This window comes from Salvelinus alpinus, chromosome 28 (assembly GCF_045679555.1).
Source record: "Salvelinus alpinus chromosome 28, SLU_Salpinus.1, whole genome shotgun sequence".
In the NCBI taxonomy this organism is placed as follows: Eukaryota; Metazoa; Chordata; class Actinopteri; order Salmoniformes; family Salmonidae; genus Salvelinus; species Salvelinus alpinus.
Genome location: NC_092113.1, coordinates 45,199,110 through 45,218,090, shown reverse-complemented (window position 1 = coordinate 45,218,090; position 18,981 = coordinate 45,199,110). Strand labels below are relative to the sequence as shown.

The window sequence follows — 18,981 nt, the reverse complement described above, 5'->3', positions numbered from 1 at the left end:
GGATGACAGAGCTCTGCTTAAAGATGGGATGACAGAGCTCTGCTTAATGATGGGATGACATAGCTCTGCTTAATGATGGGATGACAAAGCTCTAATTAATTATGGGGTGACAGAGCTCTGCTTAATGACACCAACAGAAAATACAGTTAGCAACAGAATTTGGAGAATGAACAGAGTACATCTTCTGGACCTGAAATGTATTAAAAACAGAAATGAAAAAATGAAAACCTTTTACCATTACAAATGTAGACATAGAGGACAGAGAAAAACCGACCGCCGATATAATTGGGGATGCCTTTAACACAGTGTCCAAAGAAGGGCCAGATGTTTACAGAATGGTGTCGTCTGCGTAGAGGGGGATCAGGGAATCACCCGCAGTATACATCGTTGATATATACAGAGAAAAGAGTCGGCCCGAGAATTGAACCCTGTAGTACCCCCATATACTGCCAGAGGTCCGGACAACAGGCCCTCACATTTTACACACTGAACTCTGTCTGCGAAGTAGTTGGTGAACCAGGCGAGGCAGTCATTTGAGAAACCAAGGCTATTGAGTCTGCCGATAAGAATACGGTGATTGACAGAGTCGAAAGCCTTGGCCAGGTCGATGAAGACGGCTGCACAGTACTGTCTTTTATCGATGGCGGTTATGATACCGTTTAGTACCTTGAGCGTGGCTGAGGTGCACCCGTGACCAGCTCGGAAACCAGATTGCACAGCGGAGAAGGTACGGTGGGATTCGAAATGGTCAGTGATCTGTTTATTCACTTGGCTTTTAAAAACTTTGGAAAGGCAGGGCAGGATGGATATAGGTCTGTAACAGTTTGGGTCTAGAGTGTCACCCCCTTTGAAGAGGGGGATGACCGCGGCAGCTTTCCAATCTGTAAAGAGAGGTTGAACAGACTGGAAATAGGTGTTGCAACAATGGCGTCGGATAATTTTAGAGGGGTGTAATGATTCATATTTCAGACATGACATATGGGGGTGTAATGAGATACCAATGGGCTGGACGATTCTCTTCTCAAAATCTTAGACTAAAAACTTGGAAATCAATCCACCATCATTAACACACTGGAAAATATATATATATATTATTTCAATATTGAAATAGTATGGGTGACCGATTTAAAAACAAATTGGTACAATTTAAGGCCAAGTGATGGGATGGAGGTGTGACCAGGTACTAGAGATGGAGGTGTGACTAGGCACTAGGGATGGAGGTGTGACCAGGTACTAGGGATGGAGGTGTGACCAGGTACTAGGGATGGAGGTGTGACTAGGGATGGAGGTGTGACCAGGCACTAGAGATGGAGGTGTGACTAGGCACTAGGGATGGAGGTGTGACCAGGTACTAGGGATGGAGGTGTGACCAGGTACTAGGGATGGAGGTGTGACCAGGTACTAGGGATGGAGGTGTGACCAGGTACTAGGGGTGGAGGTGTGACCAGGTACTAGGGATGGAGGTGTGACCAGGTACTAGGGATGGAGGTGTGACCAGGTACTAGGGATGGTGTGACCAGGTACTAGGGATGGGGGTGTGACCAGGTACTAGGGATGGAGGTGTGACCAGGTACTAGGGATGGAGGTGTGACCAAGTACTAGGGATGGAGGTGTGACCAGGTACTAGGGATGGAGGTGTGACCAGGTACTAGGGATGGAGGTGTGACCAGGTACTAGGGATGGAGGTGTGACCAGGTACTAGGGATGGAGGTGTGACCAGGTACTAGGGATGGAGGTGTGACCAGGTACTAGGGATGGAGGTGTGACCAGGTACTAGGGATGGAGGTGTGACTAGGTACTAGGGATGGAGGTATGACCAGGTACTAGGGATGGAGGTGTGACCAGGTACTAGGGATGGAGGTGTGACCAGGCACTAGAGATGGAGGTGTGACTAGGCACTAGGGATGGAGGTGTGACCAGGTACTAGGGATGGAGGTGTGACCAGGTACTAGGGATGGAGGTGTGACCAGGTACTAGGGATGGAGGTGTGACCAGGTACTAGGGATGGAGGTGTGACCAGGTACTAGGGATGGAGGTGTGACCAGGTACTAGGGATGGAGGTGTGACCAGGTACTAGGGATGGAGGTGTGACCAGGTACTAGGGATGGAGGTGTGACCAGGTACTAGGGATGGAGCTGTGACCAGGTACTAGGGATGGAGGTGTGACCAGGTAGTAGGGATGGAGGTGTGACCAGGTACTAGAGATGGAGGTGTGACCAGGTACTAGGGATGGGGGTGTGACCAGGTACTAGGGATGGAGGTGTGACCAGGTACTAGGGATGGAGGTGTGACCAGGTACTAAGGATGGAGGTGTGACCAGGCACTAGGGATGGAGGTGTGACCAGGCACTAGAGATGGAGGTGTGACCAGGTACTAAGGATGGAGGTGTGACCAGGCACTAGGGATGGAGGTGTGACCCGGTACTAGGGATGGAGGTGTGACCAGGCACTAGGGATGGAGGTGTGACCAGGTACTAAGGATGGAGGTGTGACCAGGCACTAGGGATGGAGGTGTGACCAGGCACTTGATGGCCCAGGTGACCAGTCCGTCTGCTCAGGTCCAGGAGGCTGTTAACCCTGTGTGTGTTAACAGAGATCAGCATAGCAGACATGGTGGCCCAGGTGACCAGTCCGTCTGGTCAGGTCCAGGAAGCTGACATCATGGAGGGAGAGAACAACACCTACTGCATCCGCTTTGTTCCCACGGAGACCGGCGTGCACACAGTGTGTGTGAAGTACGCGGGCGTCCACGTGCCCGGCAGCCCCTTCCAGTTCACTGTGGGGCCCCTGGGAGAAGGAGGGGCTCACAAGGTCCGCGCTGGGGGGCCCGGGCTGGAGAGGGCAGAGGCTGGAGTACCAGGTACGTGTGTGTGTGTTGGTATAATTATAAAGTACTAGTTAGCCCCACTGACAGTGTGTGTGTTGGTATAATTATACAGTACTAGTTAACACCACTGACAGTGTGTGTGTGTTGGTATAATTATACAGTACAAGTTAACACCACTGACAGTGTGTGTGTGTTGGTATAATTATACAGTACTAGTTAACACCACTGACAGTGTGTGTGTGTTGGTATAATTATACAGTACTAGTTAACACCACTGACAGTGTGTGTGTTGGTATAATTATACAGTACTAGTTAACACCACTGACAGTGTGTGTGTGTTGGTATAATTATACAGTACTAGTTAACACCACTGACAGTGTGTGTGTGTTGGTATAATTATACAGTACTAGTTAACACCACTGACAGTGTGTGTGTGTTGGTATAATTATACAGTACTAGTTAACACCACTGACAGTGTGTGTGTGTTGGTATAATTATACAGTACTAGTTAACACCACTGACAGTGTGTGTGTGTTGGTATAATTATAATATAAAAATAAAATAATATAAAAAAATGCCTTTGGTGTGTGTGTGTGTGTGTGTGTGTGTGTGTGTGTGTGTGTGTGTGTGTGTGTGTGTGTGTGTGTGTGTGTGTGTGTGTTTGTGTGTGTGTGTGTGTGTGTGTGTGTGTGTGTGTGTGTGTGTGTGTGTGTGTGTAGCTGAGTTCAGTATCTGGACGCGGGAGGCAGGTGCAGGGGGTCTCAGCATCGCGGTGGAGGGGCCCAGTAAAGCAGAGATCACCTTCGAGGACCGCAAGGATGGATCCAGTGGAGTATACTACATGGTCCAGGAGTCAGGTGTGTGTGTGTGTGTGTGTGTGTGTGTGTGTGTGTGTGTGTGTGTGTGTGTGTGTGTGTGTGTGTGTGTGTGTGTGTGTGTGTGTGTGTGTGTGTGTGTGTGTGTGTGTGTGTGTGTGTGTGTGTGTGTGTGTGTGTGTGTGTGTGTGTGTGTTAAGCCCAGTAATCATAATCAAGATTAGCATTGGCCTGATCCGGGGTCAGACTACAGACGACCCTAGGGACATTTTTTAAATGTATTTCACCTTTATTTAACCAGGTAGGCCAGTTGAGAACAAGTTCTCATTTACAACTGCGACCTGGTCAAGATAAAGCAAAGCAGTGAGACACAAACAACAACATAGAGTTACACATGGAATAAACAAACGTAAAGTCAATAACACAATAGGAAAAAATATATATATACAGTTTGTGCAAATGAGGTAAGATTAGGGAGGTAAAGCAATAAATAGGCCATAGTGGCGAAGTAATTACAATTGAGCAATTAAGACACTGAAGTGATAGATGTACAGAAGATTAATGTGCAAGTAGAGATACTGGGGTGCAAAGGAGCAAGATAAATAAATGAATACAGTATGGGGATGAAGTAGTTGGATGGGCTATGTGACGAATATGAAGCGAGAGCCAGCCAACGAGAGCATACAGGGCGTGGGTGGTATATGGGCCTTTGGTGACAAAACGGATGGCACTGTGATAGACTGCATCCAATTTTCTGAGTAGAGTGTTGGAGGCTATTTTATACAGTTGAAGTCGGAAGTTTACATACACTTAGGTTGGAGTCATTAAAACTTGTTTTTCAACCACTCCACAAATTTCTTGTTAACAAACTATAGTTTTGTTAAGTCGGTTAGGACATCTACTTCGTGCATGACACAAGTCATCTTTCCAACAATTGTTTACAGACAGATTATTTCACTTATAATTCACTGTATCACAATTCCAGTGGGTCAGAAGTTTACATACACTAAGTTGACTGTGCCTTTAAGCAGCTTGGAACATTCCAGAAAATGATGTCATGGCTTTAGAAGCTTCTGATAGGCTAATTGACATTATTTGAATCAATTGGAGGTGTACCTGTGGATGTATTTCAAGGCCTACCTTCAAACTCAGTGCCTCTTTGTTTGACATCATGGGAAAATCTAAAGAAATCTGCCAAGACCTCAGAAAATAATTTGAAGATCTCCACAAGTCTGTTTCATCCTTGGGAGTAATTTCCAAATGCCTGAAGGTACCACGTTCATCTGTACAAACAATAGTACGCAAGTATAAACACCATGGGACCACGTTTCCGTCATACCGCTCAGGAAGGAGATGCATTCTGTCTCCTAGAGATGAACGTACTTTGGTGTGAAAAGTGCGAATCAATCCCAGAACAACAGCAAAGGACCTTGTGAAGATGCTGGAGGAGAAAGGTACAAAAGTATCTATATCCACAGTAAAACAAGTCCTATGTCAACATAACCTGAAAGGCTGCTCAGCAAGGAGGAAGCCACTGCTCCAAAACCGCCATAAAAAAGCCAGACTACAGTTTGCAACTGCACATGGGGACAAAGATCGTACTTTTTGAAGAAATGTCCTCTGGCCTGATGAAACAAAAATAGAACTGTTTGGCCATAATGACCATCATTATGTTTGGAGGAAAAAGGGGGAGGCTTGCAAGCCGAAGAACACCATCCCAACCGTGAAGCACGGGGGTGGCAGCATCATGTTGTGGGGGTGCTTTGCTGCAGGAGGGACTGGTGCACTTCACAAAATAGATGGCATCATGAAAAAGGAAAATTATGTGGATATATTGAAGCATCATCTCAAGACATCAGTCAGGAAGTTAAAGCTTGGTCACAAATGGGTCTTCCAAATGGACAATGACCCCAATCATACTTTCAAAGTTGTGGCAAAATGGCTTAAGGACAACAAAGTCAAGGTATTGGAGTGGCCATCACAAAGCCCTGACCTCAATCCTATAGAAAATGTGTGGGCAGAACTGAAACAGCGTGTGTGAGCAAGGAGGCCTACAAACCTGACTCAGTTACACCAGCTCTGTCAGGAGGAATGGGCAAAAATTTACCCAACTTATTGTGGGAAGCTTGTAGAAGGCTTGTGGAAGGCTACCCAAAACGTTTGACCCAAGTTAAACAATTTAAAGGCAATGCTACCAAATACTAATTGAGTGTATGTAAACTTCTGACCCACTGGGAATGTGATGAAAGAAATAAAAGCTGAAATAAATCATTCTCTCTCCTATTATTCTCATATTTCACATTCTTAAAATAAAGTGGTGATCCTAATTGAATTGTGAAAAACTGAGTTTAAATGTATATGGCTAAGATCCATGTAAACTTCCGACTTCAACTGTAAATGACATCGCCGAAGTCAAGGATCGGTAGGATGGTCAGTTTTACGAATGTATGTTTGGGAGCATGAGTAAAGGATGCTTTGTTGTGAAATAGGAAGCCGATTCTAGATTTAACTTTGGATTGGAGATGTTTGATGTGAGTCTGGAAGGAGAGTTTACAGTCTAACCAGACACCTAGGTATTTGTTGTTGTCCACATATTCTAAGTCAGATCCGTCCAGAGTAGTGATGCTGGACGGGCGAGCAGGTGCGGGCAGCGATTGGCTGAAGAGCGTGCATTTAGTTTTACTTGCATTTAAGAGCAGTTGGAGGCCACGGAAGGAGAGTTGTATGGCATTGAAGCTCGTCTGGAGGTTAGTTAATTAACACAGTGTCCAGAGGGGCCAGAAGTATACAGAATGGTGTCGTCTGCGTGGAGGTGGATCAGAGAATCACCAGCTGCAAGAGTGACATCATCGATGTATACAGAGAAAAGAGTCGTAATTGAACCCTGTGGCACCCCCAGAGAGACTGCCAGAGGTCCGGACAACAGGCCCTCCGATTTGACACACTGAACTCTGTCTGAGAAGTAGTTGGTGAACCAGGCGAGGCAATCATTTGAGAAACCAAGGCTGTTGAGTCTGCCAATAAGAATGTGGTGATTGACAGAGTCGAAAGCCTTGGCCAGGTCGATGAAGACGGCTGCACAGTACTGTCTTTTATCGATGGTGGTTATGACATGAACCCTTTCTCTCTGTCTCCAACTTTATGTCTCTCACTGTCACTGAATCTAAGACAATCAAATACTAAAACAAATATTTTAAAGGTGTGTGTATCTAAAGGTGTGTGTATCTAAAGGTGTGTGTATCTAAAGGTGTGTGTATATAAAGGTGTGTGTATATAAAGGTGTGTGTATATAAAGGTGTGTGTATATAAAGGTGTGTGTATATAAAGGTGTGTGTTTCTAAAGGTGTGTGTATCTAAAGGTGTGTGTATCTAAAGGTGTGTGTATCTAAAGGTGTGTGTATCTAAAGGTGTGTGTATCTAGAGGTGTGTGTATCTAAAGGTGTGTGTATCTAAAGGTGTGTGTTTCTAAAGGTGTGTGTTTCTAAAGGTGTGTGTATCTAAAGGTGTGTGTATCTAAAGGTGTGTGTATCTATAGGTGTGTGTTTCTAAAGGTGTGTGTATATAAAGGTGTGTGTACATAAAGGTGTGTGTTTCTAAAGGTGTGTGTATCTAAAGGTGTGTGTATCTAAAGGTGTGTGTATCTAAAGGTGTGTATATATAAAGGTGTGTATATCTAAAGGTGTGTGTATCTAAAGGTGTGTGTATCTAAAGGTGTGTGTATCTAAAGGTGTGTGTATCTAAAGGTGTGTGTATCTAAAGGTGTGTGTATATAAAGGTGTGTGTATCTAAAGGTGTGTGTATCTAAAGGTGTGTGTATCTAAAGGTGTGTGTATATAAAGGTGTGTGTATCTAAAGGTGTGTGTATCTAAAGGTGTGTGTATCTAAAGGTGTGTGTATATAAAGGTGTGTGTATCTAGAGGTGTGTGTATCTAAAGGTGTGTGTATCTAAAGGTGTGTGTTTCTAAAGGTGTGTGTTTCTAAAGGTGTGTGTATCTAAAGGTGTGTGTATCTAAATGTGTGTGTATCTATAGGTGTGTGTTTCTAAAGGTGTGTGTATATAAAGGTGTGTGTATATAAAGGTGTGTGTTTCTAAAGGTGTGTGTATCTAAAGGTGTGTGTATCTAAAGGTGTGTGTATCTAAAGGTGTGTATATATAAAGGTGTGTGTTTCTAAAGGTGTGTGTATATAAAGGTGTGTGTATCTAAAGGTGTGTGTATCTAAAGGTGTGTATATATAAAGGTGTGTATATATAAAGGTGTGTGTTTCTAAAGGTGTGTGTATCTAAAGGTGTGTGTATCTAAAGGTGTGTGTATCTAAAGGTGTGTGTATCTATAGGTGTGTGTTTCTAAAGGTGTGTGTATATAAAGGTGTGTGTATATAAAGGTGTGTGTTTCTAAAGGTGTGTGTATCTAAAGGTGTGTGTATCTAAAGGTGTGTGTATCTAAAGGTGTGTATATATAAAGGTGTGTGTTTCTAAAGGTGTGTGTATATAAAGGTATGTGTATCTAAAGGTGTGTGTATCTAAAGGTGTGTATATATAAAGGTGTGTATATATAAAGGTGTGTGTTTCTAAAGGTGTGTGTATCTAAAGGTGTGTGTATCTAAAGGTGTGTGTTTCTAAAGGTGTGTGTATATAAAGGTGTGTGTATCTAAAGGTGTGTGTTTCTAAAGGTGTGTGTATCTAAAGGTGTGTGTATCTAAAGGTGTGTGTATATAAAGGTGTGTATATATAAAGGTGTGTGTTTCTAAAGGTGTGTGTATATAAAGGTGTGTGTATATAAAGGTGTGTGTTTCTAAAGGTGTGTGTATATAAAGGTGTGTGTATATAAAGGTGTGTGTATCTAAAGGTGTGTGTATCTAAAGGTGTGTATATATAAAGGTGTGTGTTTCTAAAGGTGTGTGTATATAAAGGTGTGTGTATATAAAGGTGTGTGTATATAAAGGTGTGTGTTTCTAAAGGTGTGTGTATCTAAAGGTGTGTGTATATAAAGGTGTGTGTTTCTAAAGGTGTGTGTATCTAAAGGTGTGTGTATATAAAGGTGTGTGTTTCTAAAGGTGTGTGTATATAAAGGTGTGTGTATCTAAAGGTGTGTGTATCTAAAGGTGTGTGTTTCTAAAGGTGTGTGTTTCTAAAGGTGTGTGTATCTAAAGGTGTATGTATCTAAAGGTGTGTGTATCTATAGGTGTGTGTTTCTAAAGGTGTGTGTATATAAAGGTGTGTGTATATAAAGGTGTGTGTTTCTAAAGGTGTGTGTATCTAAAGGTGTGTGTATCTAAAGGTGTGTGTATCTAAAGGTGTGTATATATAAAGGTGTGTATATCTAAAGGTGTGTGTATCTAAAGGTGTGTGTATCTAAAGGTGTGTGTATCTAAAGGTGTGTGTATATAAAGGTGTGTGTTTCTAAAGGTGTGTGTATATAAAGGTGTGTGTATCTAAAGGTGTGTGTATCTAAAGGTGTGTGTATATAAAGGTGTGTGTATCTAAAGGTGTGTGTATCTAAAGGTGTGTGTATCTAAAGGTGTGTGTATATAAAGGTGTGTGTTTCTAAAGGTGTGTGTATCTAAAGGTGTGTGTATCTAAAGGTGTGTGTATCTAAAGGTGTGTATATATAAAGGTGTGTATATCTAAAGGTGTGTGTATCTAAAGGTGTGTGTATCTAAAGGTGTGTGTATCTAAAGGTGTGTGTATATAAAGGTGTGTGTATCTAAAGGTGTGTGTTTCTAAAGGTGTGTGTATCTAAAGGTGTGTGTATCTAAAGGTGTGTGTATATAAAGGTGTGTATATATAAAGGTGTGTGTTTCTAAAGGTGTGTGTATATAAAGGTGTGTGTATATAAAGGTGTGTGTTTCTAAAGGTGTGTGTATATAAAGGTGTGTGTATATAAAGGTGTGTGTATCTAAAGGTGTGTGTATCTAAAGGTGTGTATATATAAAGGTGTGTGTTTCTAAAGGTGTGTGTATATAAAGGTGTGTGTATATAAAGGTGTGTGTATATAAAGGTGTGTGTTTCTAAAGGTGTGTGTATCTAAAGGTGTGTGTATATAAAGGTGTGTGTTTCTAAAGGTGTGTGTATCTAAAGGTGTGTGTATATAAAGGTGTGTGTTTCTAAAGGTGTGTGTATATAAAGGTGTGTGTATCTAAAGGTGTGTGTATCTAAAGGTGTGTGTTTCTAAAGGTGTGTGTTTCTAAAGGTGTGTGTATCTAAAGGTGTATGTATCTAAAGGTGTGTGTATCTATAGGTGTGTGTTTCTAAAGGTGTGTGTATATAAAGGTGTGTGTATATAAAGGTGTGTGTTTCTAAAGGTGTGTGTATCTAAAGGTGTGTGTATCTAAAGGTGTGTGTATCTAAAGGTGTGTATATATAAAGGTGTGTATATCTAAAGGTGTGTGTATCTAAAGGTGTGTGTATCTAAAGGTGTGTGTATCTAAAGGTGTGTGTATATAAAGGTGTGTGTTTCTAAAGGTGTGTGTATATAAAGGTGTGTGTATCTAAAGGTGTGTGTATCTAAAGGTGTGTGTATATAAAGGTGTGTGTATCTAAAGGTGTGTGTATCTAAAGGTGTGTGTATCTAAAGGTGTGTGTATATAAAGGTGTGTGTTTCTAAAGGTGTGTGTATCTAAAGGTGTGTGTATCTAAAGGTGTGTGTATCTAAAGGTGTGTATATATAAAGGTGTGTATATCTAAAGGTGTGTGTATCTAAAGGTGTGTGTATCTAAAGGTGTGTGTATCTAAAGGTGTGTGTATATAAAGGTGTGTGTTTCTAAAGGTGTGTGTATATAAAGGTGTGTGTATCTAAAGGTGTGTGTATCTAAAGGTGTGTGTATATAAAGGTGTGTGTATCTAAAGGTGTGTGTATCTAAAGGTGTGTGTATCTAAAGGTGTGTGTATCTAAAGGTGTGTGTTTCTAAAGGTGTGTGTTTCTAAAGGTGTGTGTATCTAAAGGTGTGTGTATCTAAAGGTGTGTGTATCTATAGGTGTGTGTTTCTAAAGGTGTGTGTATATAAAGGTGTGTGTATATAAAGGTGTGTGTTTCTAAAGGTGTGTGTATCTAAAGGTGTGTGTATCTAAAGGTGTGTGTATCTAAAGGTGTGTATATATAAAGGTGTGTGTTTCTAAAGGTGTGTGTATATAAAGGTGTGTGTATATAAAGGTGTGTGTTTCTAAAGGTGTGTGTATCTAAAGGTGTGTGTATCTAAAGGTGTGTGTATATAAAGGTGTGTATATATAAAGGTGTGTGTTTCTAAAGGTGTGTGTATATAAAGGTGTGTGTATATAAAGGTGTGTGTTTCTAAAGGTGTGTGTATATAAAGGTGTGTGTATATAAAGGTGTGTGTATCTAAAGGTGTGTGTATCTAAAGGTGTGTATATATAAAGGTGTGTGTTTCTAAAGGTGTGTGTATATAAAGGTGTGTGTATATAAAGGTGTGTGTATCTAAAGGTGTGTGTATCTAAAGGTGTGTGTATCTAAAGGTGTGTGTATCTAAAGGTGTGTGTATATAAAGGTGTGTGTATATAAAGGTGTGTGTATATAAAGGTGTGTGTATCTAAAGGTGTGTGTATATAAAGGTGTGTGTATCTAAAGGTGTGTGTATCTAAAGGTGTGTGTTTCTAAAGGTGTGTGTTTCTAAAGGTGTGTGTTTCTAAAGGTGTGTGTTTCTAAAGGTGTGTGTTTCTAAAGGTGTGTGTATCTAAAGGTGTGTGTATCTAAAGGTGTGTGTTTCTAAAGGTGTGTGTTTCTAAAGGTGTGTGTATCTAAAGGTGTGTGTTTCTAAAGGTGTGTGTTTCTAAAGGTGTGTGTTTCTAAAGGTGTGTGTATCTAAAGGTGTGTGTTTCTAAAGGTGTGTGTATCTAAAGGTGTGTGTTTCTAAAGGTGTGTGTTTCTAAAGGTGTGTGTATCTAAAGGTGTGTGTTTCTAAAGGTGTGTGTTTCTAAAGGTGTGTGTATCTAAAGGTGTGTGTATCTAAAGGTGTGTGTTTCTAAAGGTGTGTGTATCTAAAGGTGTGTGTATCTAAAGGTGTGTGTTTCTAAAGGTGTGTGTTTCTAAAGGTGTGTGTATCTAAAGGTGTGTGTATCTAAAGGTGTGTGTTTCTAAAGGTGTGTGTTTCTAAAGGTGTGTGTATCTAAAGGTGTGTGTTTCTAAAGGTGTGTGTTTCTAAAGGTGTGTGTTTCTAAAGGTGTGTGTTTCTAAAGGTGTGTGTATCTAAAGGTGTGTGTTTCTAAAGGTGTGTGTATCTAAAGGTGTGTGTTTCTAAAGGTGTGTGTTTCTAAAGGTGTGTGTTTCTAAAGGTGTGTGTGTCTAAAGGTGTGTGTTTCTAAAGGTGTGTGTATCTAAAGGTGTGTGTATCTAAAGGTGTGTGTTTCTAAAGGTGTGTGTTTCTAAAGGTGTGTGTTTCTAAAGGTGTGTGTATCTAAAGGTGTGTGTATCTAAAGGTGTGTGTATCTAAAGGTGTGTGTATCTAAAGGTGTGTGTTTCTAAAGGTGTGTGTATCTAAAGGTGTGTGTTTCTAAAGGTGTGTGTATCTAAAGGTGTGTGTATCTAAAGGTGTGTGTTTCTAAAGGTGTGTGTTTCTAAAGGTGTGTGTATCTAAAGGTGTGTGTATCTAAAGGTGTGTGTTTCTAAAGGTGTGTGTTTCTAAAGGTGTGTGTATCTAAAGGTGTGTGTGTCTAAAGGTGTGTGTTTCTAAAGGTGTGTGTTTCTAAAGGTGTGTGTTTCTAAAGGTGTGTGTATCTAAAGGTGTGTGTTTCTAAAGGTGTGTGTATCTAAAGGTGTGTGTTTCTAAAGGTGTGTGTTTCTAAAGGTGTGTGTTTCTAAAGGTGTGTGTGTCTAAAGGTGTGTGTTTCTAAAGGTGTGTGTATCTAAAGGTGTGTGTATCTAAAGGTGTGTGTTTCTAAAGGTGTGTGTTTCTAAAGGTGTGTGTTTCTAAAGGTGTGTGTATCTAAAGGTGTGTGTATCTAAAGGTGTGTGTTTCTAAAGGTGTGTGTATCTAAAGGTGTGTGTTTCTAAAGGTGTGTGTATCTAAAGGTGTGTGTTTCTAAAGGTGTGTGTATCTAAAGGTGTGTGTTTCTAAAGGTGTGTGTATCTAAAGGTGTGTGTATCTAAAGGTGTGTGTTTCTAAAGGTGTGTGTTTCTAAAGGTGTGTGTATCTAAAGGTGTGTGTTTCTAAAGGTGTGTGTTTCTAAAGGTGTGTGTTTCTAAAGGTGTGTGTATCTAAAGGTGTGTGTTTCTAAAGGTGTGTGTATCTAAAGGTGTGTGTTTCTAAAGGTGTGTGTTTCTAAAGGTGTGTGTATCTAAAGGTGTGTGTTTCTAAAGGTGTGTGTATCTAAAGGTGTGTGTTTCTAAAGGTGTGTGTATCTAAAGGTGTGTGTTTCTAAAGGTGTGTGTTTCTAAAGGTGTGTGTATCTAAAGGTGTGTGTATCTAAAGGTGTGTGTATCTAAAGGTGTGTGTATCTAAAGGTGTGTGTATCTAAAGGTGTGTGTTTCTAAAGGTGTGTGTATCTAAAGGTGTGTGTTTCTAAAGGTGTGTGTTTCTAAAGGTGTGTGTATCTAAAGGTGTGTGTTTCTAAAGGTGTGTGTATCTAAAGGTGTGTGTTTCTAAAGGTGTGTGTATCTAAAGGTGTGTGTTTCTAAAGGTGTGTGTATCTAAAGGTGTGTGTTTCTAAAGGTGTGTGTATCTAAAGGTGTGTGTTTCTAAAGGTGTGTGTTTCTAAAGGTGTGTGTATATAAAGGTGTGTCTAACGAAGTGTGTGTGTTGCAGGAGACTATGAGGTGTCTATCCGTTTCAACGAGGAGCACATCCCTGACAGTCCCTTCGTGGTTCCCGTGGCGTCGCCCTCTGATGACGCCAGACGACTCACTGCCAGTCTTCAGGTGAGACTCAGGGACACACACACCCAGGACTACGCTACCCACAATGCAGCAGCCTGGGGAGGGGCAGAGAGGCAGTGAGATGGACACAGACAGACAGAGACAGACAGGTCAACGCTTATTATATATAATGAGTATAAAGTGAAATAGCCCTGCTAATGATCCTATACACTACAGGACATTTACAGTATAATTACAACAACAACAGTAATAGGTCTGTATATACATTACAGGACATTTACAGCATAATTACAATTTACAGTAATAGGTCTGTATATACATTACAGGACATTTACAGTATAATTACAACAACAACAGTAATAGGTCTGTATATACATTACAGGACATTTACAGCATAATTACAATTTACAGTAATAGGTCTGTATATACATTACAGGACATTTACAGTATAATTACAATTTACAGTAATAGGTCTGTATCTAGTCTGACCATCGCAGCAGGTTTCTGTTGAGCACAACAAGAGGTTCTCACCGGGTTAGAGATTAGCGGTCAGGTGTAGGGTCACGCTGGTGCAAGGGTTTGTGGGATAGTAAAGAATTGTGTGTTTCTCGTGCCTCAATCTAAAGGCTCTCAACAGCCCCCCCCCCCCTTCCTTTTCCCTCCCCTCACTCCACCGCTCCTCCCCTTCCCTCCCCTTCCCTCCCCTCACTCCACCGCTCCTCCCCTTACCTTCCCTCCCCTCCCCTCACTCCACCGCTCCTCCCCTTCCCTAGGTGCTAAAGGGTTAAATAAGTTGAAATGGGCGCTCTGTCTCTCTCTCTTCTTTCTCTTCTCTCTCTATCAATTCAATTCAAGGGGCTTTATTGGCATGGGAAACATGTTAACGTTGCCAAAGCAAGTGAGGTAGATAATATACAAAAGTGAAATAAACAATACAAATGAACAGTAAACATTACACTCACAGAAGTTCCAAAAGAATAAAGACATTTCAAATTTCATATCACGTCTATATACTGTGTTGTAACGATGTACAAATGGTTAAGTTACACAAGGGAAAATAAATAAGCATAAATATGGGTTGTATTTACAATGGTGTTTGTTCTTCACTGGTTGCCCTTTTCTTGTGGCAACAGGTCACAAATCTTGCTGCTGTGATGTCACACTGTGGTATTTCACCCAGTAGATATGGGAGTTTATCAAGATTGATTTGTTTTTGAATTCTTTGTGGATCTGTGTAATCTGAGGGAAATATGTCTCTCTAATATGGTCATACAATGGGCAGGAGGTTAGGAAGTACAGCTCAGTTTCCACCTCATTTTGTGGGCAGTGTGCACATAGCCAGGTCTGCCTACATCAGCCTTTCTCAATAGCAAGGCTATGCTCACTGAGTCTGTACATAGTCAAAGCTTTCCATAAGTTTGGGTCAGTCACAGTGGTCAGGTATTCTGCCACTGTTTAGGGCCAAATAGCATTCTAGTTTGCTCTGTTTTTTTGTTAATTCTGTGTCAAGTAATTATCTTTTTGTTTTCTCATGATTTGGTTGGGTCTAATTGTGTTGCTGTCCTGGGGCTCTGTGGGGTCTGTTTGTGTTTGTGAACAGAGCCCCAGGACCAGCTTGCTTAGGGGACTCTTCTCCAGGTTCATCTCTCTGTAGGTGATGGCTTTGTTATGGAAGGTTTGGGAATCGCTTCCTTTTAGGTGGTTGTTGAATTTAACAGCTCTTTTCTGGATTTTGATAATTCGCGGGTATCGGCCTATTTCTGCTCTGCATGCATTATTTGGTGTTCTACGTTGTACACGGAAGATATTTTTGCAGAATTCTGCATGCAGAGTCTCAATTTGGTGTTTGTCCCATTTTGTGAATTCTTGGTTGGTGAGCGGACCCCAGACCTCACAACCATGAATGTAAACAGAAGCACCAGATCATCAGCAAACAGTAGACATTTGACTTCAGATTCTAGTAGGGTGAGGCCGGGTGCTGCAGACTTCTAGTACCCGCGCCAAATTGTTGATATATATATTGAAGAGGGTGGGGCTCAAGCTGCATCCCTGTCTCACCCCACGGCCCTGTGGGAAGAAATGTGTGTGTTTTTTGCCTATTTTAACCGCACACTTGTAATTTGTGTACATTAATTTTATAATATCGTATGTTTTACCCCCAACACCACTTTCCATCAATTTGTATAGCAGACCCTCATGCCAAATTGAGTCGAAGGTTTTTTTTAATCAACAAAGCATGAGAAGGTTTGGGAATCGCTTCCTTTTAGGTGGTTGTAGATTTTAATGTCTCTTTTCTAGATTTTGATAATTAACGGGTATCATCCTAACTCTGCTCTGCATGCATTATTTGGTCTTTTACATTGTAGATGGAGGATATTTTAGCAGAATTCTGCATGTAGAGTTTCAAATTGGTGTTTGTACCATTTTGTTAATTATTGGTTGATGAACGGACCCCAGACCTCACAACCAAATCAATTCAAATGTATTTATATAGCCCTTCTTACATCAGCTGATATCTCAAAGTGCTGTACAGAAACCCAGCCTAAAACCCCAAACAGCAAGCAATGCAGGTGTAGAAGCACGGTGGCTAGGAAAAACACCCTAGAAAGGCCAAAACCTAGGAAGAAACCTAGAGAGGAACCAGGTTATGAAGGGTGGCCAGTCCTCTTCTGGCTGTGCCGGGTGGAGATTATAGCAGAACATGGCCAAGATGTTCAAATGTTCATAAATGACCAGCATGGTCAAATACTAATAATCACAGTAGTTGTCGAGGGTGCAACAGGTCAGCACCTCAGGAGTAAATGTCAGTTGGCTTTTCATAGCCGATCATTGAGAGTATCTCTACCGCTCCTGCTTTCTCTAGAGAATTGAAAACAGCAGGTCTGGGACAGGTAGCACGTCCGGTGAACAGGTCAGGGTTCCATAGCCGCAGGCAGAACAGTTGAAACTGGAGCAGCAGCACGGCTAGGTGGACTGGGGACAGCAAGGAGTCGTCATGCCAGGTAGTCCTGAGGCATGGTCCTAGGGCTCAGGTCCTCCAAGAGAGAGAAAGAAAGAGAGAATTAGAGAGAGCATACTTCAATTCACACAGGACACCGGATAAGACAGGAGAAGTACTCCAGATATAACAGACTGACCCTAGACCCCCGACACATAAACTACTGCAGCATAAATACTGGAGGCTGAGACCATAATGGTCAATGGGTGCTATAACTGATTCAGGTATTTTTAGCCAGATCCTCATTGGTATGTTGAATTTTATCTTCCTTTTGATGGCATAGAATGCCCTTCTTGCCTTGTCTCTCAGATCGTTCACAGCTTTGTGGAAGTTACTTGTGGCGCTGATGTTTAGGCCGAGATATGCCTAGTTTTTTGTGTGCTCAAAGGCAACGGTGTCTAGATGGAATGTGTATTTGTGGTCCTGGCAACTGAACCTTTTTTGGAACACCATTTTGTCTTACCGAGATTTACTGTCAGGGCCCAGGTCTGGCAGAATCTGTGCAGAACATCTAGGTGCTGCTGTAGGCCCTCCTTGGTTGGGGACTTCTCTCTCTCTCTCAATTATATTTAAAGGGCTTTCTTGGCATGGGAAACATATGTTTACATTTCCAAAGGAAGTGAAATAGATAATAAAGTAAAGTTAAATGTACAGTAAACATCTAGTTGTTGTGTAGTTGTTAGTTGCCTAGTTGTTGTCTAGCTGTATATTTGTTGAGTAGTTGTTGTAAGTTGTGTAGTTGGTGTCTATTTGTGTAGATGTTGTGTAGTTGTTGTCTAACTGTGGTCTAGTTGTTGTCTAGTAGTTGTCTAGTTGCTGTGTAGTAGTTGTCTAGTATGTGTGTAGTTGTTGTGTAGTTGTTGTCTAGTTGTCTAGTTGTTGTGTAGTTGTTGTGTAGTTGTTGTGTAGTTGTTGTCTAGTTGTTGTGTAGTTGTTGTGTAGATGTTGTCTAGTTGTTGTGTAGTTGTCTAGTTGTTGTGTAGTTGTTGTCTAGTTGTTGTGTAGTTGTTGTCTAGTATGTGTGTAGTTGTTGTCTAGTTGTTGTGCAGTTGTTGTGTAGTTGTTGTGTAGTTGTTGTGTAGTTGTTGTGTAGTTGTTGTGTAGCTGTTGTGTAGTTGTTGTTGTCTAGTATGTGTGTAGTTGTTGTCTAGTTGTTGTGTAGTTGTTGTGTAGTTGTTGCTGTCTAGTTGTTGTCTAGTTGCTGTGTAGTTGTTGTCCAGTTGTTGTTTAGTTGTTGTGTTGTTGTTGTGTTGATCGTGAGTTGTATCTGAGCAGGAGTCCGAGTTGAAGGTCAACCACCCAGCATCCTTTGCTGTGAGCCTGAACGGAGCGAAGGGACAGATCGACGCTAAAGTTCACTCACCCTCCGGAGCCCTGGAGGGCTGCTGTGTTACTGAGCTAGACCAAGGTAACTACTACCACACAATACTACAATATACTACACAAACCTATACTTTACTATACTACACTGTATTACTGAGCTAGACCAGGGTAACTACTACCACACAATACTACAATATACTACACAAACCTATACTTTACTATACTACACTGTGTTACTGAGCTAGACCAGGGCAACTACTACCACACAATACTACAATATAGTACACACTACTATACTACACTGTGTTACTGAGCTAGACCAAGGTAACTACTACCACACAATACTACAATATACTACACAATACTATACTACACTGTGTTACTGAGCTAGACCAAGGTAACTACTACCACACAATACAACAATATACTACACAATACTATACTACACTGTGTTACTGAGCTAGACCAAGGTAACTACTACCACACAATACTACAATATACTACACAATACTATACTACACTGTGTTACTGAGCTAGCCCAAGGTAACTACTACCACACAATACTACAATATACTACACAAACCTTTACTTTACTATACTACACTGTGTTACTGAGCTAGTCAAGGTAACTACACTACGCAATACTACTACTACAAATTACTACAAAACGGAGCTAGTCCCAAGGTAACTACACTACACAATACTACTACTACAAATTACTACAAAACTGAGCTAGACCAAGGTAACTACACTACACAATAATACTTTGATCCAGATAGGAACAGCAAGTATACACTCTAATAGACTACTACACAGCTGGTCTGTTAGAGAGATAGACCACAGTCACCACGGACACCAGACTGAGTTTAAACATACTTTGACAACAGATGTATAATTTATTTCCCTCCCTTCCCGCTCTCCTCTGCTCCAGATAAATATGCTGTGAGGTTCATTCCCAGAGAGAACGGTCTGTATCTGATCGATGTGAAGTTCAACGGCAGTCACATCCCTGGCAGCCCTTTCAAGATCAGGGTCGGGGAGACAGGACAGGCTGGAGACCCAGGCATGGTGACCGCCTACGGAGCTGGATTAGAGGGAGGAACCACTGGTAACTAACACCGTACTCTGGTAGAAATCCTCACTAAAGCAGCTATTAGCTGAATCAGTGAACAGATATGTTCAGTGCATTCGT

The 18,981-nt window shown here is 41.4% G+C and overlaps 1 protein-coding gene across 1 annotated transcript in view; it reads left to right on the top strand.

Annotated features, from left to right (window-relative positions):
- LOC139557925 (filamin-A-like) overlaps nucleotides 1-18,981 on the top strand; it is a 238,834-nt gene that overhangs the window by 207,856 nt on the left and 11,997 nt on the right. The window contains exons 40-44 of the mRNA XM_071373278.1: nucleotides 2,593-2,859; nucleotides 3,546-3,683; nucleotides 13,398-13,510; nucleotides 17,742-17,874; nucleotides 18,721-18,897. Coding sequence (XP_071229379.1) covers nucleotides 2,593-2,859; nucleotides 3,546-3,683; nucleotides 13,398-13,510; nucleotides 17,742-17,874; nucleotides 18,721-18,897 — 828 coding nt within the window. The remainder of the gene's footprint in view (nucleotides 1-2,592; nucleotides 2,860-3,545; nucleotides 3,684-13,397; nucleotides 13,511-17,741; nucleotides 17,875-18,720; nucleotides 18,898-18,981) is intronic.